The sequence below is a fragment of the Mustela erminea genome, chromosome 18 (assembly GCF_009829155.1).
Source record: "Mustela erminea isolate mMusErm1 chromosome 18, mMusErm1.Pri, whole genome shotgun sequence".
NCBI classification, from domain to species: domain Eukaryota; kingdom Metazoa; phylum Chordata; class Mammalia; order Carnivora; family Mustelidae; genus Mustela; species Mustela erminea.
Window position 1 is genome coordinate 45,179,001 of NC_045631.1, and position 26,890 is coordinate 45,205,890.

General features: G+C 52.7%; 1 protein-coding gene across 30 annotated transcripts in view; it reads left to right on the plus strand.

Moving 5' to 3' along the window:
* Positions 1 to 26,890, plus strand: part of MAPT (microtubule associated protein tau) — a 115,943-nt gene that overhangs the window by 44,110 nt on the left and 44,943 nt on the right. For 10 of the 30 annotated variants that reach the window (XR_004280540.1, XM_032321016.1, XM_032321021.1 and 7 more), the window contains exons 2-6: positions 10,308 to 10,436; positions 14,409 to 14,495; positions 16,985 to 17,071; positions 20,801 to 20,866; positions 24,943 to 25,239. Coding sequence is in view for 26 of the 30 variants with exons in the window: in XM_032321016.1 (XP_032176907.1) it covers positions 10,325 to 10,436; positions 14,409 to 14,495; positions 16,985 to 17,071; positions 20,801 to 20,866; positions 24,943 to 25,239 (649 nt within the window). In the remaining 4 variants the exon portion in view is untranslated. Of the gene's footprint in view, positions 1 to 10,307; positions 10,437 to 14,408; positions 14,496 to 16,984; positions 17,072 to 20,800; positions 20,867 to 24,942; positions 25,240 to 26,890 lie in introns of those variants that run through there. The other 20 variants (XM_032321029.1, XM_032321033.1, XM_032321034.1 and 17 more) reach the window with 8 other exon arrangements.

Below are 26,890 nucleotides of genomic sequence, written 5' to 3' on the forward strand. Positions count from 1 at the left end.
GGTTGGTTAGATGTCTGCCTTCAGCTCGGGTCATGATCCCGGGGTGCTAGGATCGAGACCCAGGTCAGGCTCCCTGACCCTTGGCGCGTCTCCTTCTAACCCTGCCCCGCCTCCCGACTCATGTGCGCATGCGCTCGCTGTCTCAAATGTGTAAAAAAAAAAAAAGAGTTGGAGTTGAGCAACCTCCAGGTGCACCTGTGAGGGTAGACATGAAGAGGGCATCTCCAGATCTGGAGACCCCGCTTCACAGGAGCACCCCAGGAACGGAGGGGGGAGGGAAGAGCAGCTAGGGATCCTCCAGGCCCCCCTCTGGGCCTAGGATGAAGGGTGCCTCCCCAGACCCTGCTGTGAGGGTGAGGCCTGGCAGTGTTCTCAAAGTGCCTTGAGAAAGGGGTAGCCTGGGTACCTTCCATCAGTCCCCAAAATGGCAAGTGGTTGAGCAGGTGCTTCCCAGAACCCATCATGCTCTTTGGCAAGTGGCCCCAAGGTACGTCGAGAGGCTTCCCAGCTCCCAGCCGTTGCTGAGGCAACACGGAGAGGCCCACCCATCAGATGGCAGTGCCGTCCTGTTCGAGACCCCACTCTGCCCCACCCACAGTCAGTTCCTGCGCTGACTCCCGGCCGACATCCCATTCCTAAGCTGAGCTTTCCAGCAAATCACCACATGCCAGACTCTGTGCCCAGTTCTGCCGCTATTTCTAGGTCCCCTGGAGGTCCCTCAGCCCCTCTGTGTCTCAGTTTCCCCAACTGCAAAATGGAGCTGATATGACCGGTGAACCTCACAAACAGGTACTTGCGGGTGGCTCCTCCTGGATTAGGGCTCCAGAGTAGAGCGTCATGATTCCTTGATGGAGGTCTCCACCCAGTGTCAAACCCACCCAGCGAGGGCTAGGATTGCAGACTCACAGCCACACGCAGCCTCTGCTCCGGCCTGGGCAACTGAGCTCACTGCCGAAATGGAGGTAAGAGGGGTGTCTGGGTGGCTCAGTCGGTTAAGCAGCCTGCTCTTTTTTTTTTTTTTTTTTTGAAGATTTTATTTATTTGAGAGAGGACAGAGCGAGAGAGGGAACACAAGCAGGGAGAGGGAGAAGCAGGCTTCCCGCTAAGCAGGGAGCCCGATGCAGGGCTGGATCCCAGGACGCTAGGATCATGATCCGAGCCGAAGTCATATGCTTAATGACTGAGCCAGCCAGGCACCCCAAGTGTCCAACTCTTGACTTCGGCTCTGGTTATGATTTCAGGGTCCTGGGATCAAGCCCTATGTTGGGCTCCACACTTCAGATTCTCCCTCTGCCCCTCCCCATGTTCCTCACTCTCTCCTCCTCGCTCTCAAATAAATAAATCTTTTAAAAAATGTAGATAGATAATATTTCCTACTTCACATAGGTTGTTATGAGGATTAAATGAGATAAAATGTGTAATGGTGCCTGGCTCTAGAAATATCTTTTCTTATAAAGAGAAGACTCCAGAAGGCTAAAGGAGTTGGAGGGGTGGCCCGAAAACTCCCCCCCATCACCTCTTAAGTGTAATCTGATGTTGGTTTATGGACCATTTGCTGCCTGTTAGGGCTGGAGGACAGAGACAAAGCAGCAATGCTACAAATTATATCCAGTAAAGACCAACCAGAAATAAGATAAAGCTTATTAATACAGCATATTATTCAGTGAATAAAACAGGCTACAGAATATGGTCTTATTTAGGGAAAATTTTAATGTGTGCCCAGGAGAAGTATCTGCAGGGAAGTTCCCCAACATGTTAAAAGTGATTATTTTGCTCTGTTCTTTCACATTTTTGTATTTGACTTTTTAATATTGACTGAGTCACTTTTTTCTTTTTCTCTCTCTTTTTTTTTAAGATATTTATTTATTTATTTAACAGAGAGAGATCACCCAGAGAGGCAGGCAGAGAGGGAGGAAGGGAAGCAGGCCACCCGCTGAGCAGAGAGCCCGATGCAGGGATCGATCCCAGGACCCTGATATCATGAACTGAGCCGAAGGCAGAGGCTTTAACCCACTGAGCCACCCAGGCGCCTTCTGAGTCACTTTTTTTCAAAAGATTTATTTATTTTGGAGAAAGAGAGTGCATGCATGTGTTGGGCAGGGAGGGGCATAGGGAGAAGAAGAGAATCTTCAAGCAGACTCCTCGATAAGTACAGAGCCCATCTCAGGGCTCAATCCCAGGACCCTGAGATCATGACCTGAGCTGAAATCAAAGAATCAGATGCTCAACTGCCTGAGCCACTCAGGTGCCCCTAGGAATCACTTCTATAAAACAACGCATTTTTTTTTTTTCTCTCTCTCCCTAAGAATTAAGAGTGGTTTGCCCAAGGAAGGCAATTTTTTGTTCTGGTTTTCTTGGTTTTGATATCAGAAGAGACTCCTCTTTATCCATTTGGTGCTCTGAGTTCAGGGGATTCATCGCAGGTAGAATTAAAGTGGTGTCCAGGAACATGGGCGGTTCCTGAACAGGACAGAGGCTCAGCAGCCTGTCTCTGCCACCTGTCAAGATGTCACACAGCAGCGCTGTCCTCATTGAAAGGTGACTGATGGAAAAATCTCTCCGAAAGGGGGTTGGAGGGAAAGCGACCACAGTTCTGAACAGAAAGGCCACCCAAGCCTCATCTGTCACCCTGCCAGGTGTCACAGCACTATTTCACTATGCCAGTGACTACAAACAAGGAGAGAAGCCTTTATTTTAAAAAAAATTAAAATAGAGATCTGAGGCTTAAAACTAGAATTGTCCTCTCAGACACAATCTGAATTTTCTTACACTGGTGGACATCAGCCTGCTGACATCAGCCATGACACACTGTCTGTGCACAGCAGCGCCACCTCCCTCCAAAAAGCGGCCTTCATTCATGCTTTCATACAACTGTTGATTGTTCTCTCTGGATGGAGGCCCAGGATTATTCCATTTTCTTCTCACCAACATAAGTCTTCCCTCTCTGTGGGCTCCTTTATCTTCTCTCCTCTTAATTTGGCAGTTATGCTTAAAATCTGGGGTTTTTTTTATTATTGTCCAGATTTGGTTCTAGAACATTCTGTGGTACACATGTGATGTGACCACGAGCTCGCATGTTAGAGCCCTTTGGAGGTTTGCCATGCCACAAGTCTTCCTGGGGATGTCCCTGTGCCTCGCTCCGTGCTGCCTGCCACCCGTGGGGGGCAGGGGAGAAGAGGGACAGCACCCCCGGAGAGGCCGCACCCGAGACAGTCACAGATGGGACCAGCTGTTAGCGAAGGGTGTCTGAGGTATGAGGTTGCCGGGAGTCAACCTCAAGGGGCTGTTGATTTAAACCCTTGAGGGTTTTTCTCTTCCTCTGGTACAGCTGGCTCCCAGCTTCCTGAGCAGAGGGATTTCCTAATGATCTAGGGCCCGACTCCGCCTCAGCCCAGGAGAGGAGCATGCGTGCCCTTCCATTAATCTCTGTATCTTAAAGTAAAACAGGCGGACCGTCAGGGTTACAGAATAGAGTGCAAATAAGACAAAGACATTTTCGAGGTAAAAGGCTTTTAGTTCAGTGGAGCAAGGGTCCCGGTGTTCCTAAAGGGAACATCACCGCTTGATTCTGTCACGATGAACAGTCACGTAACAGGGTCAGATTCTGGTGCCAGGCTGGCTGGGCTTTGAATGCCGACTCCCTGACATGCCTACTGCCAGACCCGAGGCAACGTACTCAGCCTTCCCGTGCCTCAGTTTCCCCCTCTGTAGAAGGAGGCGTCATAATGGAGGCAGGTGTATGGATTAAAGGAGTCGGTACCTGGAGACACTCGAAAGGCGGCTCCTGTCGTTAAGGAGGAATCCTGTTTTCCACCGGAGTGCGCTGGCACGTTCCCGATGGTGCCGAAAAGGGACCAGAGCAAAGGAAAAATGGGATGCAGGAGCCAAAAATAACTTCGGGAACAAAGTTCATTGTGAGGTTATTTTGGATTCTGGATGTATCTCTACTGGATCTTCTGCTTTCTGAGAGAGGTCCATTTAGGGTGTTTGTTTCTTCAATAATAGCTTTATTGAGATATGTTCTGTACCGTGAAATTCACCCTTGAAAGGGGGCAAGTCTGTGTTTTCGGCAGATTGGCAAAGGTGGGCATCGGCACTGCTCTCTATTTGCAGTGCGGGATTGCTCAGCGGAGGGGGTCTGGGGGCGCTCCTTCTCTCCTTGGACCCAGCCACGGGACCGGGCCATCCCGCTTTGCGCTGAGTCACGGCGGGTGCCCCGGGGCCTGCGGTCGCTGCTCCGCCCGCCGCCGCCGGCCGCGCGTCTGCTGCCCCCTAGCGAGGCTGCCCCTCGGCCCGGGACAGCCCCGCCCCCGAGGTGGGTTCTCGGAGGGACGTGCGGTCAGATTCTCGCAGCTCGGTCGGTGGGGCTTGGAGCGCGGTGCGCCCAGGGTGCCGGCTTGCCCTTGGCTCTCCCTGCGGCCCGGACAGTCCGTCCTGTCGCCCAGTCCTGGACGGGGGGAAAAGGACTGTTCTTTTTAAACAGTGTTGGAAAGGCACCGGGAGACTGTAATAGCTGGAGATGGGCTTGAGCATCAAAAGATCCAAGTTCAGGGGCGCCTGGGTGGCTCGGTCGTTAAGCATCTGCCTTCGGCTAAGGTCATGATCACAGGGTTCTGGGATTGAGCCCCACATCGGGCTCCTTGCTCAGCAGAGAGCCTGCTTCTCCCTCTCCCACTAGAACAGGAAAGAGGCAGCAGGAGCCCGAAGGCCATTTGGTCTTCATCTACACCAGGTAAGGACTGCCCTAGGTCAGAAGACACCTACAGACCCCCTGAGAACCGTGCAGGAGGAAAGGCCTGGGTGGAGAGCACAGGAAGGCATCGGAACTGCCAGGAATCCGCGTCCCAGAGGACAGCAGGGCCAAGGGAGCCCTATCCGAATCTGACTCAGATTCGGCTCAGTGGCCTCGGGCAAGTCATTTAGCCTCCGGGGTCCTTGGCCTGTCAGAGATTTGTGTCCTGCCAACCTCACGGGTTTGAACCCGGTGTAGATGTTCTGTCATGGGGAAGTGTCCAGGAAAACGGCAGATATGCGCCAAGGAGTGAGCAGGGTCCCCTGGTGACATTCCGGAAGTCACTTCTCAGCGGGACTAGGTGCCTGGGGTTCCCTCGTTCACCTCTGGACACCTCCCAGGGCAGCTCGGGGTGATCAGAAAACAGAGGTGCCTCTTCAGATATGCTGCGCAGAAGAGGGGATCTCGGCCAAGCAGACAGTTGGCTCCTTCTGGCAGCCTGGGGAGGCCCCATTCTTTGGGAGCAGAAGGGAGCCGGGGTCTCACCTACACCTACATCCTTACGCCCCAGGGAGGCCCAGACTTTTCCAAACGAGGAAGAAGTTGACTCAGACAACTTCCCCTTCCCACCTTCCTTTTCCCTCCACCCCGGTTTCACGTTATCCCATAAGTCACAATAAAAAATTCCACTTTACCTTGTTTCCGAACTCATCATTTATTAAAAGGCCATGAATATCCATCAAAGGATAGATGGAGAAATAAAATGCGGTGTGTCCATAGGGTGGAATCTTATTAAGAAATGAAGCCCTGAGTCCTGAAAACATTATGCTAAATGACAGAAACCTGGGACAAAAAGGCCGCATATACCATGATTACAGTTTTCTGAAATGCATAACCCAAGGAGACAGAAAGTAGACGGGTGGGCAGTGGGCAGGGAGTTAGGGGTGGAGGGGTTGAGAAGAAACTGTTTCATGGGCACAGGGTTTCTTTTTGGAGGGATGAAAATGTTTTGGAGCTGGTTAGAGGTGGCAGTTGCATAAAGTGATTGTTCACCTTAAAATGGTTGAAATTCCGTTGTGTGACTTTTCCCTCAATAATAATAATAATAATAATAAAGACTGGGTAGTGGCAGTCATGATTTGATCCTTCCCTGTGGTTTCACCCCCTGGGCTTCCCTTATCCTGTCTTCACCTGCGTATCTTTGTCTGTCTGTCCCTCTCACCCTGTGGACAGTTGACCCCTTCCCTGCCCCGCTCCAACTCTGTCCATCAGCAAGGTGGCATGAGGTTGGGAGTATGACCCTGTAGGACAAGGCGCCTTCCCTCGTGGGCCAAAGCTAGCTAAGCTACAGGACGACAGGGACAGACCCCAGGACCCTCTGGCCCTTGTCTTTCTCTAGTTAGGTATTTTTCCCAAGGGTGCCTAAAAATGGCCCTTTTTAAAAATTTTTATTTATTTGACAGAGATCACAAGTAGGCAGAGAGGCAGGCAGAGAGAGGAAGGGAAGCAGGCTCCCTGCCGAGCAGAGAGCCCGATGCAGGGCTCGATCCCAGGACCCTGGGATCATGACCTGAGCTGAAGGCAGAGGCGTCAACCCACTGAGCCACCCAGGCACCCCCAAAATGGCCTTTTTTAGCTTACAGATTTAACTCAACTTTTGTGCCTCTCCTAGAATTTCTTGCTTTCGTCCTACCCTCCACCGCCTTTAAGTCACTGCCTGGGAGACCAGGAGGTAGGAAATGAGAGAGACAGAAAGAGGAGAAATTGGTTGATTTAGAAGAATAAGAAAGCAGAGGGCAGCCTTAAGAAAACAACTCCCTGTGTGTTTATTTTCCTGTCTGTGCGTCCCTTTTAGATTACAGGGATTGGTGGGGTGGTGGCCGAGTCTAGTCTGGCTGCGTACCCACCTCGGGGCTGTGCTTATTTTGTGTTTTCTAGCCTGCTGTCTTTGGCTGAAAGTCTTAGGGTTGGGATGTGTGGCTGTGTCGTTTGTCAGAGGAAGGGAACTTTAACTGGCGAGCTTATATATTCAGGGCATAAGTGGAGAATGGGCTTTGGGACTTGGCGACTGAACCATGAGCCGAATGTGGCAAGCCATCTAGGGTGTGTGGGTTCCTGGCGTCTCACACCTCCCAGGCTCCTTTGGAAGAACTGAAAACCTGTGATTTTAAAATATGAGCAACCACTGGGTTGGGGGCAAGCTGGCCTCAAGAGTAGAGAAAAGAGGAGAATCTCCCCTCCCATGCCTGCATTCTTCTGCAAAACCTCCTGAATTCTACCAGCTTCTTTTCACAAGCTCATTGAGAGAGAGATTTTCTGCTAAGGGATCCCAGCCGTCTGATAGAGAGAGACCTAGAAAATGCTTCCCGTGTTTACTCCCCGGAGACCTTGAGAGGAACCTGTCGCTTCTGGGCCAGTTCCAGTATTGGCGCTGCAGCCCGATCACCTCTGCTGCAGAGACCCAGAGCTCTTCGTAAATCATCAGCATCGTGAAGGCAAGGGTCCCACTCACAAAAGCAGCATAGACAATGGCAAGACATCAAGAGTGACGTCCCCAGCAGGAAAGTATGGGACAGAGAGGTTTAGTTTAGAAACCAGAATGAATGGGAAGTAACGCTATGGTCTTGCAATAGGAACACCAAATATTCCGAAGGGAGCAATTTTTATCGTCTTGGCACATAACACAGTTCCAGCCAAAATCCCAATGGAATTTTGAGAATTTGAGAAAAAATATTCTAAAGGCCGTCTGTAAAAGAAAACATGCAAGAAGGTCAAACGGTTTTGAAAAAGAAAATGAGAGTGTCCACTGCCACCTAGAGAATAAAACTTGACATCCAAAGCTTCACTCGGGGGTGGGAGTGGGGGGCGGCTCTGGCACCAGAACGGACGGATAAATGGGGCAGAACAGCTGGTTTGTTTGCTTAAGCGAGAGGACAGATTCTATGAATAGGGCTGGGCCTTTGGTTTCACTATTCTTATTTGGGAGGAAATGTTTTGATTCTCACCGCATGTCATCCATCTAAATAAATCTCCCTCCCCCCACAAATAAATTAAAAAAGAAAAACAGAAAACCTTGTAGGTCGGAAGCCATCGGGAACCAAAATAAAGGTAACTTACTGGAGAAACTTTCTGCCACACATATGACAAAGGGTTGATGTTTCTCATGCATGAAGAGCTCGCTCAAGGCATTACGATGAGGACTGAGATCTGAACAGAGGGGCAAAGGCTATAAACGGGCATTTTATAAAAGAGGAAACCAATCCATGAGATTTTTACTTCTACGCCTCCGTTCACCAGGTTCCAGGTGGGGAAACTTGGTCATTCATTGGAAGGAATCGATCCAGTCTGAAGACCAAACCCCGCCGAGGTCATCACACTTCTGAGCATTCACTGAGTTCCACTGAATCTTTTTTTTTTTTTTTAAACATTTTATTTATTTATTTGACAGAGAGAGGCACAACGAGAGAGAGAAAACAAGCAGAGGGATGTGGGAGAGGGAGAAGCAGGCTTCCCGCAGAGCAGGGAGCCCGTTGCAGGGCTCGATTCCAGGACCCTGGGATCATGACCTGAGCCGGAGGCAGATGCTTAACAACTGAACCAGCCAGGCACCTCGAGATTCATCGAATCTTGCGCTGCGGCTGGGCGGGGTGGCCTGAGTTGGCTAGCCTGGCTCACCTGGGCCAGGTGTAGTGTCTCCAGCCGGTTTGGGAGGACTTCAGCTTCTGGGGTGATCCCCCTCCCTCCAGGGTGAGGCATCTGGTGACTCAGCCAGATGACAGTGACTCATGGACCAGTCTCGGGACGAGCCTTTGGGTGGTGACTAGGGACGCCCTAAGAGACTCCATCAGCAAGGAAGATGCTGGGTAGGGATCAAGGGTTTTCTCAGATAATGGAACTCTTCCCTTTTAGAAGAGGGGTTCTGACATTTGGGGGCTTTCTAAGGGCAACAGACCATTGGCATATCTAAGGGTAGAGAATATCGCCACCAAATCCTAAGCCTGGAAGGGTGAATGGGGACTCTGATCTGCCCGAAATAAAGTCCTGCGTATGGCTGGGGAGATGTCAAAGATTTGGAGAACCTCAGTCTTGGATGCCTTTTCTAAGAGCTCTCTGAGTGACAGGGTCCTCACCCAGAATGAGAAGAGTCCCCTTCTCTATAGGCGGTAAATACCTAAGTGGGGTCAGGCCACCCACCCAGCAGAGGTCCCATTGAGCTCACTTTTTTTTTTTAAGATTTTATTTTTAAGTATTTACACCCAACATGGGGTTCAAACTCACAACCTCGAAATCAAGGGTCACACACACCCCCGACTGAGCCAGCCGGGCACCCTTGCAGAAAAATTATAAAAGTTACAATTATAAGAAGGAAAGATTAAAAGAAAACAAGCACAATGTAAACAGTCAGAAAAAAATAGAAGGATAACATATGCAAATATATTTGAAAGGGATTTCAAAAGGTTAGAAATAAAATGATCCTCTGGGCTACTTTTACGATTTTTCTGTAAGTCTAAAATTATCTCAAGTAAAATAATAATTAAATGAAAAGCTGACGTGAATCTGGGGCACAAATTAAAAGTAAAAATAACAAAAACTATAAAGATGTAAATAAATACATGTAAAATAAGTCAACACATATATGTGTTTACTACAAAGATTTATTTACATATACTTACGTTTCCGTGGGTGTATTTGGTATGTGTACTTCTGTAGCTAAATGTAATGAATCACATGAATGCATGTAAAATAAATCAAGAGAGAGCTGAGATTTTTAAAGGGTAAGAAAGAAAAACCAAGACCAAAGACTACAGAAAGGTAAAGAGAGGAAGTAGAAGCAACCAGGACAGGAGTGTTTTAGAGATAAGAATAAAAATAAAGTAGAAAATAAATAATATAGTAATTTAAAAGGAAGGTGTCCGGGGCACCTGGGTGGCTCAGTTGTTAAGTGTCTGCCTTGGGCTCCAGTCATGATCCCAGAGTCCCGGGATCAAGTCCCACATCAGGTTCCCTGCTCTGCAGGAAGCCTGCTTCTCCCTCCCCCACTCTTCCTGCTTGTGCTCCCTCTCTCGCTGTCTCTCATTCTATCAAATAAATAAATTCGTTAAAAAAAAGAAAAAAAAGACAGTTTTGCTTCATCATTGTCCAGTGATGGAAAGGTCACGTTTGCCTCTTCATGCTTCGTTTTCCTTACCTGGGGATGTCTTCCCTCTCCTGTTTGGTCTTACCCTTTCCATTATAAAATTAAAAAATTCAAGCTACTAGTCAGCAGCATTTATATTTTAATGAAGTGGAGAGAGTGCTGGGCTTAACAAGTCAGGCCCATGGGACCTGCGCACCAGGTGACTTTGATTAGGAATGGATGTGATACAGGTGAATTCAGAATGCCCGTCAAGGCCAAGGGCACATCAGATGAGGCTAGGCATCCCATGGGAAGGGGCTGGGGAGGCAGAGAGCTGTCTGCTACAACCCGACCCCCTCCCCCCGCCCCCGGGGAGGAGGCACTTCTCTCCCCACCCCACCCCCCACTTAGGGCCCTCAGCTCAGCATACCTTGTTCACCCGCCATCTCCCTTTCCCAGGTGGGCCTTGACCCAGGATGGCTGAGCCCCGCCAGGAGTTCACTGTGATGGAAGATTCTGATCTCTCCTCCCAGGGGGGCTACACCCTCCTGCAAGACCACGACGGGGACGTGGACCACGGCCTGAAAGGTGAGTACACAGCCGTGCACATCCAGGGGCCCCGGCACGAGCTCTGGGAAAGGCTGGCCAGAGGCGTGCCCATGGAGATTTTAAAAGGGATTTTAAGTACTTCTGCTGGCTTGTCAGCGGAGAGTGAAGCCTCTTAAAGGGCCAAGAGAACTCAAAACGTGAGGCTCTTGGAGAATGCACCTTTCCAAAGGAGAGTTTGACACGTGGGCGGACCACAGCGTGACACAGATTCCGGGGCTTGTCAGTCTGAGGCTGGAGCCTTTAGCCACATCGATTCACCTTTAAACCGGCCACACATATTAGCAAGCAGGGCCCTCGGCTTGGGACATTATTTGCGTGTCCTCCTTACGGGCCTGTCTGGGCCCTATTTCAGCAAGAGCCGGTCCGCTCTGGGATCCCCGCCATACCTACCCTGACAGAATACATCCTCAAACCTCCAAATACTCTCCAGTACAGTCTTTGGGCCACATTGTCTTGGCCTCTTCCACTCCCCTGCCAAACACATGTGTTTCATGGCACCGACCACGCAGCCTGGGGAGGCCCGTCGGAGAACACTGTGCCCTCTCTCCGGCTTGAGATGCTGTGCTCTGCATCCCCGCCAGCAGCTCCAAGCGGCCCCCATGTAAGGATTCCGTCCCTGTCCTCCAGACCCATTTCTAAGGAGACAAAATAGCAAACAGCCTGCTGCTTGTTCTCTGTTCATGCTGAGAAGGATAAAAACACTTTGCAGCCTGTGTATGGGGTAGCGGCCTAAGTGGCGGAGCTCCGAGGTGGAAGGGGTCCCCTCGGGGGACCTCTGTCCGGGAAGGTTCCTTGCAGGACATGGGGTCACCAGGATGTCCCCTGGGTTGGGAAGCCTGAGGAGCCATAATTCCTACTTGTAGGACTTCCCGTAGGCCTGGTTCCAAAGACGACATCCGTCTCTCTGTTTAAGCAGAGAATGTTAAGAGTCAGAGGAACCCAGGGATCGGACAGGTGGGCTCCCGGCAGGAGCAGGTGAAGGAAGAGAGGGTACACTGTCCTGGGGAGCTCAGAGGCTGCCCCCCTGGCCTTCTTGGGGCCTCCTGAGCCCAGGTGCTGGGGGGAGGGGTGGGGGAAATATCCATGCCGGCCAAGTGTCCCAGGGGGCCACACCTGCCCTCCAGATGTCAGGCTCCAAATGGTGGCCAAAAAAAATGTGTGATTTGACCTCTCGCAGTCCATAGCCCAGCTCTGGCCGGAGCTGCTAAGGTGCGGCTCCCACTGGGGGCAATGCGGAAAATCTGCTTGCTCCTTTCAGTCCTGCTCGCTCCCTTCCTCCCTTCGACCCCACTGTCTCCTCCTCTCTTTCTCTTCCCACCTTGTGTTTTCTTCTCCTGCGGTCTCACCCATGCCCCCCCCCCCGCCCGATAGCCGCTTCCCCTTTTCTGTCCCTACCCTGACCCCAGGCGTGTAGAATGAGAGGGGTGGTGACCCCCAGGACCTCCATCCCAAAGGCAACCTCGCCTTCACCCCACAGCCTTCCCTGGCTGAGGCAGCTTTCGGGGGAAGCCAGAGTTTGCCTTGTTCTCTGACCCCCTGACCTCCTGCCTGGGGCCCTAAGAGCTCCTTCCACCTGAGGACCTGAGCCCACACATCCCCACGCAAGTCTGTGCTGTGTCAGGATGACCATCCCTGCCTCCACACTCAAAGAGTCACGATTTGGGTGACAAAGTCTGTGAACCCCCTGCCTATAAGGGAATGTCCTTGAAATGGTAATTTGGGCATTTTTGTAGAACTCTAGGATTGCAAAGGCCTTCATCACCAATGTCTTGGGCAATGCTCATCATAAGTGCTGAGGGCAGGTGTTACTTCCTCTGGTTGACAGATGACAGGCAGAGCTCCCTCCCCAAGTCACAGGCTGCTCAGCTCCATGTCGTCCCTTCTGCCCCTTGTCACTCAGCCGGGTCCCCTGGGAATCCCTCACGGGTAGAATCCAACTTAGAATCACCACGTACTGAATTCTGTCCCATGAATTGCCCCAGTGACCCTCTATTTAGAGTAGGCTGGTTTAAATATTAAATTTAAAATAGATACAATGTTGCAAAGAATGTACCATAATAATGTGGGATGTTAATAATTGGGGAAGCTGGGTGTAGGGTATAGTCTCTGGAGTTTGCTATTTTTCTGTAAATCTACAACTGTTCTCAAATAGAAATTTCATTTAAAAAAATCTGGGAGAAAAAGTGATTTTTACCATTCCTGCTTTTTTGGAGGGGAAATGAAATTCAATTTGTAAAGTTAGAACAAGTTTACCAAGTTCTTTTGTGTCTCAGAGTTGTCTAAAGTATGCTTTCTAAAACCACTCAATTCTTTAACATAAAACATGATCAGAAGATCTATGCTAAAACATATCATAAATATATATATATATATGCAAAATTTAAGTTGCTAACCTTTTTGTCGCTGATGTGAAAGGAACACATTTGTAGATGGTTTGCTTGCTGAAAGAGTATACCTCCCAAGAAATCAAGTGATACTTAGGAGATTTCCTAGTTCTTATCAAATTTATTCTTGCTTCTAGGAATTTAGAATGAGTTATTTTTATACGGGGAGTAAGCGGCATGACTTGGCAGAAGATGTCACTTGACTAGCAACGTCTTAGATAAGTGACAGACTATTTTGAATAATGACAAGAAACCACGTATCAAATACTAGAACCAAGAGTATTTACGTGGAGGCTCCCAGTTGGACAAGGACTCCATAAGGTCAAGAGCTGCCGGGCGGGGGAGGGGACGGGGTTTAACTGATAGAATCAGGCACTCTAAGGAATTAAAAGGTGTTCATGGGTTAACTTCTTAGACCTTCCAGATAAGACATTCAAAGGAGGCTTCTTCCTCCTTTTTTCCCTCTCTCCAAGAAATTTGACAAGACTCAGGCAAATGGTGAGGCTGGCAGGCTTGGGACCCAGCCGGGGAAGGGCTGTCCCGGGGACCAGCATGCTTGGGCCTGAGCTCGCACAGTCAAGGCCGGTTAGTAATGACCAGACCCGGCAGACAGTAAGCAGATGCTCCCTCACCATTTGTCCAAAGCCTTCTTAAGGTAGTTGGCGGGGTTTTGCCAGCCCTGGGGCCAGGCTGCTCTGTCTGTGCTGGAAATTTGTTTAGGATGAGCCCTTCTTTTGGCGGGATGGTCGCCCCCAGGGCCGGGTACCCAGTGTGGCATTTTAGCAAAGGGTGTCTGGTCTCACAACTGGGGTTGAAAATGACTTGCCTTTTCTCATTTGGGGTTACTTCTTCATGCCCCAACCAATGCCCCCAGACCCTGGCCTGAAACGGTCTCCAAGGCTGCCCCCACCGCAGGTGGAGTGGCTTTCCTGGAGCCCACCAGAGCCTCCTTGGCTCCGGATTCTGCAAGGACAGTTGTCTCGTACATAACCATGGCTGACATTTCAGGTGTGACTCCGGTCCTGTCGGTCTGTCCTTGGAGATCTTTCTATGGAAGGAGCTGAGTCAAGTCCAGACTCACGGCCAGAAGTCCAGTTAGAAGGCGCAATGTCTGCCCTGAGCTCATTTCTTTTCAGAGGAAGGAGTTGGATCTGAATGTTTTTCCAGGCGTCTACTTGTCATCGGCGAGTGATAGTGATCTCCCAGACCCCTCTCCGTCAGGAAAGACGCAGCAGTGGTTTATTTGCGGCTTGGCTTGGCAGTATGGGCCGCCCTTTTGTTAATAGAAGAGCCCTTGCCTCCTTTGAAACCGCCAGCTGATTAAAAGGCAGTTTCTCTTCTCGCCCAGGAACGAGCCTCTTTGCCTGATGACCCTGGTATGGGAACACAGTTGTGTTGGGGCCGGGGTGGGGTCGGTGACTGTATCATGTGGCCGCTTCCCATCCATCTGGGTTCCACGCTAGGGGATTTTCAGGTCTGAAAGACCCCGCTCCCCATTTCCTCCTGAAGCCGAAAGGAGGGGTGGGGAGAGGCCGCCGTCCTGAGCGGCTCGTTGTGTATGTTCCAGAGTCTCCCCTGCAGACCCCCGCTGAGGATGGATCTGAGGAACCGGGCTCTGAAACCTCGGATGCTAAGAGCACACCGACGGCCGAAGGTGGGCCCTCCTCTCCCTGCTGCATTCAGACAGCCGCCCCCTGCCTCCAGCCTGCGCTTAGCCATGCTTTCAGCCCCGCGTGCCGCCTTCCCGGCTGCGTCTTCTGCCGCCTGTCCCTCTGGCTGAGAGTCATGCTTGTTCCGTGCTTTGCAGGATGGGCTCGGGCCCCGGAATGTGACAGGAGCCAAGCCCTGCTTTGATCCCTTGCTGACCTTGGCGAGGTTTGGGCACCTTCGTCGTGTGGGCGCTTTAAGGTGGCAGCATTTGCAGAGGCTAGGATCTGCGGCAAAGTGGGGACTGAGCACGGCTCCACAAAGCCCCTGTTCCATGTCGATATCCTCCCGCGCTCCTCCATAAGCCCCCACCCACTTTATCTTCTTTCAGGAACCACCAGGTCCCAGAGCAGCCGTTGGGCTGAAGAAGGGGCCAGCTCAGTGCACATCTCCAAGCTCACACGTTGGGCCTGGTATGGTTTAGTTTCCTTCATTTCTTCGGCTCTGGGCTTGGTCCGGGCCTCTAGATCTTGGCCAGGGTGTTCGTTCCGGCACATCTCCTACCCTATCCTCTCTAGACTTTTGGTGTCCAGGTTATTATAAAGCTCCTCATGTATTTCCTGAAGAGCTCCTTGGTCCCGATATTGACCACCTGCTCTTGCTTCCCATCTATGTCCATCAAGACTGCATTTGATTTCAGATCATGGAAAACCCAACTAGCTGCAGCACGGATCTGAAGAGGCTTCTGTGTCTCACGTAATAAGATATCTGGAGGGCAGCAGGTCCCCAGGGTGATCAGTGCTCTTCTGTCTTTATCTGCTGCCATCCTGAACAGTTGGATTGTTGCTTCATGGTGACAAGATGGCTGCTGCACCTCCAAGCATCACCTCTGCTTTCACAGCAAGAAGAAAGTAGCCAAGCAAAGTGGCCAAAAGGGCCCTGAAACTAAACATTTTTCCCTTTTTATTAGGAAAGCAAGAGTTCTGTGACAAGTCCCAGCTGGCTGACCCCCACTTATGTCTCATTGGCCAGAGCTCATGGATGCCCCTGGCTATAAGCAGGAGGCTGGAACACAGAGCATTTTGTTTTCTGACTCTCTAGTTGCAGAAATCAAGGGAGAGGGGCATTGAGGATGGCTTTTGAGTAACCAGTGGATGGCATCTGCCCTTCCATCTCTCCATACATCCCCCAGGAGGCCTCTCAGCACTTCTCCTGGCCCTACCCATGGCTTTGGAGGCTGTCACAGGATGAAAGCCTGGCCCAGCATCTCCCAAGTGTCCAAGTGTCCACTTTTGAATGAATTCAGAAAGCGACTGCCAAGTGCCTGCCGACTGCTTGGCATAAGGGTGCGTCTGTGGGGGAGAAAGTGGGCGAGGCCCTTCCCCTGTGGTGTTCAGCCTAGTGAGGAAAATACCCATGCCTAGTGCTCGTTGCTCTTCTTCTTAGGGCCAGTGATGCAAGACATTTCCCGCTGATCTTGTTAGGACAGTTTTGCAAGTTGCTACCGCCCTGTGAAGGCCCTCAAAGCCTAACACCAGACTTCATGGCAACCTCCCAAATCATGGTTTTCAGTGCTCCCGTCAATATTATTCTGGAAGAATCTTCCAGCCAAGTCTCGCTGCACTCTGAATGCTGTACATGTGTGGGCCCCAAGAGCTTCCATTCCCACCCCATGGGGAAGGGGACCCTGCGGGCGGTAGGTTTTGCCAGGCTGCTCTGTCTTCTCCCGAGACGACCATAATTAAAATGGGTTCCATTTGACTAACTGACTCAGACTCTTGGAAAGCTTTCAAAGCTGACAACTCCTTCTGTCTGCCTGAAACAGCCTTCGGGTGTGCTAGGGCGGTGCTCGGGGAGGACTGCGGATTTGGTAGTGTTCACCCTGAGAAGAGGCTGACAGCCGTTCCTGGTGGTGGGTTTTTACCTCTGGCCTCTGCTCTGAAGGTGGACCATTTGTTGTCAAGGACTGTTGTCAAGCACCGAACTCTGGACAGGACCCGCCTGTCCATTGCCCCCACCGGCCAGGGGAGTCTGTGCTTCCAACCATCAGTCATGGGCTCAGGGGACAGGGGGCTTGGAGCTGGGAGCAAATTTGCTGCTCACCTGGCAATGACACTCCCATTTCACAGATGAGGAAACTGAGACCCAGAGGGCAAAGGTCTTGCTCCAAGCCTCACAGCGATCATCTGCTATTCAGCATGCCTTCTTTCAAAGCTCCTGGGCCCACCCCTAGCAGTCTCTCTCACTGCAGTGTTGACATGGGGGCTGTGCCCAGCAGACGGCCTGGGCATCTCATGAGCCGGGGCCACCAAGCAGGGTACGAATGTGCTTCCTTCGAAGACATCAGGCTCTGGGCCCTGCTTTGTGGTGTTGCTTTTTTGCATGCCGCTGAGTCCCCCTCCGCCTCCCCGTCCCTGCCCGCTCCCACACTAGAAGTAAGGTGAGGGCTGGGCCTGGCTCCTCCCAGCCCCCCTTAAGGAGACTCTCGGTTTGCAGACGTGACAGCGCCCTTAGTGGATGAGGGAGCCCCCAGCCAGCAGGCGGCCGCTCAGCCCCACACGGAGATCCCAGAAGGAGCCACAGGTGAGGGTGACCCCCGTGGCCGGGCGCCCGGCTGCCCTGCATGGAGGAGGGGCTCGAACAGCGGTGTTGCTCTCCCCGAGCGAGGCAGCCACGTGGGTGGATGCCGGGGTCTGGGGTTCTTGGGCCGTTCCGAGCTTGGTGCCTTGATGCCCTGTTGCTTCCGTGGCTGCCTGCCGGCCTCTCGACGGGCCGAGGCCCTTCTGGAGGCGCTTCCAGCTTCCCTACTCCCGTCTCAGCCCACACATCAGCTCAGAGCTCTCGGCCAGGTCCTCTGAGGCAGGCCGGGGGGCGGGGGGCAGATTCTGCCTTCTTCAACCCCCAAGCTCAGCCCCGCCTCCTGCTGGGACTCTGCCCAGTGACAGAGTCATCTCCTAGTGGGCAGTTTACCGCCAGGATCCCCCCCCCCGCCCCAGCGCGTGGCAGGGTCTTAATGGGACAGACCCTAAGGAGTTCAGCAGTGGGATCTAGCACCCATTTCTAGGACTGTCGCTTCAAACGTGTTTGCACAGAACAGGCATGACCAGACTCTCCTGTCTACGCAGATGATGGGACTAGCTCAGTCAGGGCGCCGACCAGAGCTAGCGAGATGACCCCAGGGCCGCCAGGGGCCCTCCGAGCTGCCCGTGCCCTTAGGAAGCGGCGCGCTAAGCCCAGAGCGCTTGCTGTCATCCCCTTCTCATCCTCCTCTGGGTTTCCGTAAGGACTCAGCGGTTAGCTGGCGAGTTGGGGGTTCCTCAGCAGGGCAGGCTGGAGAGTGCTGGACGGGATTTCACCAGCGGTGGAGAGTGGGCAAACGTCCCCAGACGGGAGTCTCCTTTCCTTCCTGAAGACAGTGCTCATGGCAGCCACTTGGGAAACTGCAGCCTCTTCTTGGGGCTCCTTTTGTGGAGAGCACCACCCCCCACCATGCAGAGGTCCCGCAGCACACACACACCCCCCTCCCCAAGCTCATCAAAGTAGTTTCTGCTTTGGGAGTTGGTCTTTTGAAATGGAGAGAGGCGGGGCCTCATCCCAGCAGCCAAGGTGGCGAAGGTGGCGTGGAGGCCGTGGAATGACTCCTGGACTGAGATGTTGGATAACCCGATTTTTGTCTTCCCCGTCCCAATGCAGCTGACTCAGCCTCGGTAACCGAAAGTACTCTCGTCTCCTCAGTGGCAAAACGCAGTCTGCAAGTGCTGCGCGGCATGCCCGGTCCGATGCAGTAGCCCAAGCTCATTCGGGATTGCAGCCCTCCCTTCTGGGCCTGGGGAGGCGGGGGAGGCGGGAAGCAGGAAAATTCTTCCCAGATTGGCACTACTGGGAGTCGGCTTCACAGGCTCTGCTGTGTTTAAAGTTGGCTCTTTCTCTCGTGGGCACCCGTTTGGAGCACTTCCAGGCCCTGTATCCCTGTTATCCCTCCGCAGGTCCCTCCCCCTGCACTGGCTTCCAGCAGACACTTCTCTCTCAGCCCCTTGGAATCTGAAGATCCACCCAGCCTTACTGTGCCAAGGCTGGCTTCCATTGGTGGGCTACCAGCCACAGTCCAAGGCACGTCCAGCAACTGCTGCCCCGGCCTGTATCAGGTCTGTGGGAGACACACATTCTTTGCCCAAGCAAACCTGGGGTGTGTTGACTAACCTCATGGGCTGAAGCCACGCCCCTTCACTCTACCCCCAAATCAGGGCCAGCCCATCTCTCCTGGTTTTCCCAGGCGGGATTCTGACAGCAGTCCGCCATGTCTCTGACCCCAGGGGACACACACCAAGTATCTGAGTGGTGCCTTGAAACTATTTCAATGGGACTGTGATGGGAGGTGGCCCCGTAGCTGTCCTCCACACTCCCAAGCCCCGCTTTCCACCTTCTGCATCCTCAATGAGGTAGAGATATTTCAGAGTTGGGGAGCTTGTTTCCAGCTCTCGTGTTGGATGCCCTGTACCCTAGTTTAGTCCTTGCTTGGGCGTGTCACAGTTGCTTGCTGTATCTTGGCGCACTGATGAAATTTCTCCTTGGAGGTCCTTTTGGGGTGTGGTGTGGCCACCCCACTGCAGGAACCCCTGCGTTGTTGGGATGGGAGCCCCTGCCTCTGGGGGCTTCAGAGAGAGAGTGACGGCCCAGCCACCATCACACATCCAACCTGCCCCCTTTGGTTTCTCTGGGGACCCCCTTGCTGGGAACTGGGAGGGGGGAACCTCAGAGTTACCAGCAGCTTTTAATTTCTGACATGCACCCAGGCCAAGATAGTCAACCCTGCACTGGCCTGTGAGTGCAGCGACTTCCCAGTGCCTTCCCAGCGGTCCATGCCCACGTGTGCCCTCATAGTCTCAGTCTCCAGGACTCCATGCCACTCAACTGGACTTGCTGTCAGTCCAAGGCTTTCTATCATGGCCTCGTCAGAAACTCAGACCACATCTGTGCTTGGAGCGGCCTCTCCTGGACGGTTGGCTGTTGTTGACATGGAGCTGTCACCATCTGACATCGTGGGTGGCACAGTGCCGGCTGGTGGGGGCCCAGGTCGTGTTCATGGCCTGGCAGATGGGGAGGCCACTGCCAGCCCCCTCTATCCGCCCGGCAGCTGTTCTGGGACGGCCTGTGGGCTAGGTATTTGTAAGGTCACTGAGCAGCTGTCCAGGGACCCCGAGAATCGTCCTTTTCCCTCATCCTTGCTTTCTAGGGTGGGCCCAGGCTGGTCACTTGGCATTTCTGTCGTAGGTGTGAAATCTTAAACATCACAGGGCTGGGAAGAATGACTGGTCGCCGCCCAGCCGGCCACTCGTAGACATCTCTTCGGGGTGGTGGCTTTTTCTGTCTGTGTCCGATGGGGCACGGGTGTTCTTCTGGGGCCATGAGGCAAGCGCGCGTCAACATGTGGCCAAGTTGCTTTATAGACCCTTTCTTCAGGACACTGATATCCGTTATCCAGAGCAAAGTCCTAGTTCTTCATGGTACAGAAATTGGCATTGCTGTAAAGCGTACTGATTTGGGGGCTGTCGGAGATGTTGTCTCCCTGAGCAGGAGCCCAGGACATCCTCAAAGCTGCTCTCTGGCACCGCTGACCTCCCTCTAAGCAGGGGGCCCTACTCCTAGCATGTGGTTAGAGGTGTTTGCCCCGTCATTTGGAGACAAGAAACCAAACAGCTCTGGGGCGCCTCCCATATGCCCGGCACTCAGCCAAACCCATTCACTCAAGTTCTCGTATTAACCATCACTTCCGGTGTACGAGACAAGCCGGTGTCATCACCTAGAGGTCTAGATGAGCACATGGGCTCAGAGAGGTTAAGGAAATGGTGGTGCCTGGTTGTGAACCCCAGCCTGACTCTGTGGCCCTAGATAATTAGTGCTTCCTTGTACCCTCAGCGCCTCTGGAGCCCTGCCTGGGGCTGGGAGTGCACCTGCCGCTCAGACCTGGTTCCGGGGTCAAAGGCTGAGCACAAACTGGCTCTCTGACCTCACCCCTCCAGTGTGAGTGGGGCACTCGGGCCCCTGCGCCCTGCGGAGAAGGTGTTTCCTGCAGGATCATGGTCATGTAGAAGGGGTGTGGGTGCGGTGGGGTTCACTAAGTGCTTTCATCCACATCCACATCCCCAGCAATAATGTTTGTGAAGAGCCAGAGGGGCCGCCCCCTTGGTACCTCATAAGATGTGCCTTTCCTGAATGTTCTTGGAAAAATCCCGGAAAATGCAAAGAGCTTTGTTTCCAGCAAACAGTAACTATCTTTGCTTCTATCTTCTTCATTTGCTGACCATAAAACAGCTGAGGAAGCAGGCATTGGAGACACGCCCAACCTGGAGGACCAAGCTGCTGGACACGTAACTCAAGGTCAGTGAGCTAGAATCTCCGACCAGGTGTGGGGGTTGGAGAGGGGAGACAGAAGCACTCCCAGGGGCTCCACCCTGTAAAGACAGTCCGCTGGGCCTGACTTCATGAGGCCAGACTTCTAGCAGTAGGCGCTCATCGAGGTTGGGCTAATTAGATAAAGAAAGAGCTCTAGTCCCTTTTTTACCCCCTTAACACAATTTCTGGGTGATTCCTAAGCTGTTTAGTGGGAAGTCAATAATGTCCCAACAGAAACACAGAGATGCAGGACAGGAGATTTCCTCTGCAGGCTGCCCTCTGGCCTGTCCGGGGAGCAGGGCCTCAGCCGTATCCTCACCCAGCAAATTCTTTTCAGCTTTCTCCTGGGCAACCTTCAGACCTTATTGTGAGGCTCTCTTCTCAGAGGCCCAAACTGCCGTGTTCAAGGAAGCCAACTTTCTGTGAAAGAGCATTTAGCACACGTGTTTTAAGAACTTAATTTTATAAATCCTAAAGATTCCGTAATCTCAGGAAATGGAGACCTCTGATAGAAAGGAAGACCTTTAGGTTTGTTTTCTATCACTCGCCGCGTCAGTGAACTCGACAGTGTACTGTATCACGAGGAAGTTTCTAGAATGCCAAAGAGCTAGGAAGACCCTGTTCTCTCCAGAAAGTGATGTGGGATTTGTCCAACATTTAGTGCTGCTGCTGGGGCCCGCTGGCTTTAGGAGGACCCTGGTCCCTTCTTTGGGAGGGTGTTTTGAAGTTTAACTCCACATGAGAGGGGTCTGTGCCCCACAGCGGGCTGATGTGCTCAACTCATGTGGCACAGAGAGGCGTGTTTTCATTTTTAGGCTTACAAAGAGCTTCAAAAAATATTAGAAGGGATAATGAATGTAAGGGGGAGCCCTAGCCTGTGCGTTACAAACAGACCCTGCCTCCTCTTTCTTTTAGGTCATGATTTTCAACTTAGGTAAAATGAAAGGCTTTTCTAACCTCTGGAGATGATCATTTATTTCCACAGAAAGAAGTGATTTGAGTTTTTACCCTACAATTTTTTTTTAAGATTTTATTTATTTATTTGACAGAGACAGAGAGAGAGAGCATAAGCAGGGGGAGCGGCAGGCAGAGGGAGAGGGAGAAGCAAGCTTTGTGCCAAGCAGGGAACCTGATGCGGGACTTGATCTCAGGACCCCAGGCTCATGACCTGAGCTGAAGGCAGATGCTTAACAACTGAGCCACCCAGGCGCCCCTTCCTATACATTTTTACTACAGGCTATGTGTTTCTGCCCTTATGACATATTCCATGCAATGAAAAGATCAGGCCAATGTCTATTTTTGTGCTCACTGACTTCTTCCATTTTTCCGTCAGTGGCTTAGAATCACGTAGATACAAAGATGAACACCAGATAGACACTGGCTGTGGGAAGTGGGCACCAAACCCGGGAAACATGGAGGTTTCTACCTCTGCTCCCAAGACCAGCACCTCTTGCCTTGATGCGAACTGCTGGTCCATACTGACAAGGCCTCTGCCTTCCGGTGAACCCATGTGAAGCCTGGACACATGATCCACAAACACATCTTATTTCCCAAAGACCTGTCATCTGTTTTCAGATTTAGGAAGAGCCACATAACGATAGCCCTGTTACTCGATCTTGAAGTTTCTGCGGCAGAAGGCCGCCCGTGTTCTTGAAGAACCTAAGATAGACGAGGCTGCTTCAGGGTGGCATCCAGGGAGCTGAGTGTCAGGAGTAGGAAGGCCTTACCCCTGTCCTGCTCACAGCGGGGGACACCTTTTGTCTGTGTCACGAGGACCCGGGCCTCCTGAGGGCGAGGTGAGGGGACTGTTTATCCAGAGTCCGGAGGCCTTCCCTTTGGTGGGCCACATACTGTTTACCTCGGACCGCGCCCCCCGCCTCCCACCCCCAGATGACTGTGGTGTTTACTACTTAGGAGCACCTCAGAGCGCCAAGGAGCCGCACAGACTCTTCTCCCAGCCTGGCTCCGGCCTCCGGAATTCTACGCATGAAGTTAGGTTTAGTCAAACTCACACACACACACTGTACCATCAAATACTGATGACTTTTCAAGGTGTGTTTACCGTTTACATTTGGGGCCTTTGTCTCTTTTGTCATGAGGGTCGTTCACAGTCTTCTGGTATATCAGTACAGTCACATCCTGACCACGAGCAATTTCTAGAAAGCTCTGGGAGAAAAGCTCTTTCCAGAAGGTAGGGAGACCTGGCCCACCACGGAGGTGTAGATAAGCATCTACTGTGCGCGCAGCCTCTGGCCTGTCGAGCTGGTTGGTTGACGAGGCGTTGTGGCCTTGAGACACGTGCTTCGATTATCTGTCCTTCCCTCTGTTTTTCCTGGGGACCGACGGACCGCCCCAGTAAGGTGCCCGTAGACCCCGTGGAAAGCAGAAATGAGCCTGTCTTCCTGACACCAGTTTGCTTGTGTCATGGACATTCCCTTGCCTCTCTTCCCTGAGCTCCTTCAGTACCCTGAATCTTTGGGGTCCTGCGCTGGAGTTGTATGGGTTCTTCTGTGGAGACGAGACGCGAGGTACAGAGGTTGGGAATTCAAACAAACAAACAAAAAACAACAGAGGATGTGGGTTAGGAGTACCAGAGAGCGTGACTCCTGTCCTTAATATGCGCTCAGGGCTCACGGGAATGCCGCCCGCGCGGGCCAAAGAGTGAAGTGTGCCCTCCGCCAAGTGCTAGTCGTGGGACGGGCTGAAAACTGGTCTCGTTGACAATAGTAACAACAGCAGCAGCTTTGCCGCGCAGAACCCTTTTCCGCCACAGCAGCCAGCCTCGCCTTATAGATGCAAAAGTCCCCTCCGTGATCCACAACCTGGATAATCTGTTTATAGGAACCTTGTGGCCGGTCTGTTAGCAAAGACTCGACCCCTTGGTGGTGGTGAATTTCGGCATTTTCCAAATCGTAAGGCAGGCAGGCAAAAAGGGGAAGCAGAGAGAGGGAGAGAAAAGGGTATCCTCACCGCCCCCAAGCCAGGGCCTAGCTAGAGGCCAGAATCTTCAGGAAGCTCAGGGTCCCTGGAGAGAGGGAGACGCTTCTGTAGCCTACAGAGCTCTCATTCTGAGCAATGGAAAGCAACAAGGATGAGCCCAGGGTGCGCACTCCTCTTTCTTTTCCGGCTGGGCTTGTGATGCTGTTTAAATGTCCTTTTCTTATTTCAAGAGTGCGTTCTCTCTCTTAAACAATTAACGCATCCTTGCCAACCTTTTGCCACCGCCGCCTCTTCAGACCCAGAGGAGTTGAGAGTTCCAGGCCAGCCGAGAGAGGTACCTGAGAGGCCCCCAGCCAACGGGCTTAGCTCTCAGGATCAGCCTGAACACGGCAGAGAAGCTTCTGGGGTCTCTGTGCTGCCTCTGGGGGAGAAACAGCCAGAGGCCCCTGCCCTGGTGGTCCCCTGCCATTCCCAGCATCGCCCCATCTGTGAACCATCTTCTCCAACAGGAGGCCCACAGGAGCCCCACCAGGAGTGGGGACCCAAACCAGGGGCTGGGGTCGAGGGGGGTCTGGCCTTTCCAAAGCCCACCTCCCCTGGATGTCTCCAGATGGAGTCTGGGGGTGTCAAGGCTGTCCAGGAGAGCTGCCCTGGGGAGCCAGGGCACCGTGGAGGTGAGGCCGCCGACCCAGGCACTCTGGGTTTGACAGGCCAACGTGTGTCCTACACATCTGGGGCTCTCATCGAGCCTGACGGCCCCAGGAAGGCCACATGCCAGCCTTCGGAGACAGAACCTGAGGACACAGAGGCCAGTCGCCATGGCTTGGAGCCGCTGGAGCACCAGCTTGTGGGAGACCTGCACAAGGAGGGGCCCCCTCTGAAGGGGGACCATGGCAAAGAGAGGCAGAGGGGCAAGGACGTCGACGAAGACCGCGATGTGGACGAGTCCTCGCCCCAGGACTCCCCTCCCTCCCAGGTGTCCCCAGGTCTTCAGAGCTCCCCGACCCGAGGCGGGCCACCCCCCCACCCCGCAGTTTCCAGAGGAGCCACTGGCTTCCCCAGTTTCCCAGCCGAGGGTGCCCTCCGCCTCCCTGTCGATTTCCTCTCCAACGTCTCCACAGAGATCAAGGCCTCAGAGCCCCACGGGCCCAGCGCGGGGCCCACGCTGGAAGGGGTGGACACGCCCCCCGAGTTCACCTTCCACGTGGAAATCAAAGCCAACGTGCAGAAGGAACAGAGACAGGCAGAGCTGGATTTGGAAGGGACTGCCCTCCCAGGGCCCCCCGGAGAGGAGCAAGAACCCCAGGGCCCTTCTGGGGGAGAGGACACAAAAAAGACTGACCTTCCAGAACCCTCTGGAAAGCAGCCAGCCACTGTTCTGCCAGGGAAGCCCATCAGCCGGGTCCCTCAACTCAAAGGTCTGTGTCTTGAGCTCCTTCGCTCCTCCCTGGCGACCTCGTGTGGCACCTGGGCTGCGGGCACTGCCACTGAGCTTCCGGCCGCTCCTTGACTCCCGTTGCTTCCGAGGTTCCCCGGGAGCGTCACTGAAGCCGCCCCGCCGGACACTGCTGCTCACCCTCCCGCAGCCGCCTCCTGCCCTCAGGCTCCGGTAGCACGTGCTCCTCTCATGCTTGCCCGCTGCATGTCACCAACACCCCACCCAGCGCTGTCCACCCTGTCCATTTCTCTGGCCCCCCGGAGGATCCACGATGGTCCATCAGCCCACAGGTGGCTGGTGTGCTGCCCTCCACAGAGCGGATAACAGCTGGTCTGCTTTTGAGGGCTGATTATGGGCCCTACAGTCATTGTCCAGAACCCTCCTGACCCTTCCAAGAGGGTGTAATTAGCCCCACTTTGCACCCGAGGAAGCAGGCTCAGAGAGATAAACTCACTGGCTGAAGGTCACCAGGTAGTAAGTGACAGAGCCCCATTCAGAATCCAGGTGGGTCTGCTCTGAAAGTCACACTCTTCCCTGTTCAGCACAGTGCCTTCTGGAAGGTTCTGAAGGGTGCCCTCCACGTCCAGAGACACAAAGGGCATGAGCCTGCCGTCTGCTGCTCTTGTCCATGGACAACACATCACATGCGGCAGATGACACAGACACAAGCATTTAGGGATAGCCCAGAGCCCAAGCTAAGCCTTTGGCCCAACAGCCCCCCACCCCGTCTGCCCTGTCTTGCAGCAGGGGAGACGATGAGCAAAAACAAAACGTTCCTGTCTGAATCTTCTCTTCCTCCCTTGGAGGAGCCTGGGAACCCCTGTGCTGGGATGGTAGGGACCTCGGGAGCACAGCAGCCCTTTGGGAGCTGGGGAGGTGGTAGGGGAGGTTTCCCCGTGTTGGCATCTCTGTCAGGAAGACAAGGAGGCCAGCGGAGGCCTGGGGTGCATTCATACATTTAGGACATCTAGTGTGTTGGAATTATTCACAGGGCTCAGAAATCCCTCACTCGAGTGGCCAATTGCAAACATCTGTTACAGTGTTGTGAGATTTTACTTTCAAGAGAACTTTGAAATGTATGTAAAGGAACTTTATGTATAAAATTAAGGCCCTGAAAAATTCCTGTACTCTCCTATTTTAAAATATCCTAAATTCCAAAATAGTAGGAGACAAATAACTGTGACTTGGCAAATTATAATAGTGTTTCCTGAAGTGGTGTTTTATTGCATACTGGCTATTGATAGATGTGTCCAGGGGAAAAGGAGTTCTGTGGTCCAATAAGTTTGGAAAAAAAACAGGCAAAGCGAAGTTACGCAAGGTTTGCTGCAGCAGGACTTGTCAGAGCCTTTAATATTCTAATGCACATTATGACCCTCTGAGAAAGACACAGAGGACAGATTTCCCAAATTTACTTGACCTGACCTGCTAACATCTCCCGGAAGAGGACTTGTTCAGGAGTACCCAATCTGGGAAATGCGTATCTAGCAGATGCTTCTGTTGTGACATGGAGGGTGATGGTTGATTTGAGCAAAAGACGTGAATCGGGTCCACCTGGGGCTCTTATTAAAATGCATATTCGGAGGCCCCAGCTTGAGCATACAGAGTCTCGGATGGGCCCAGGGATCTGTGTT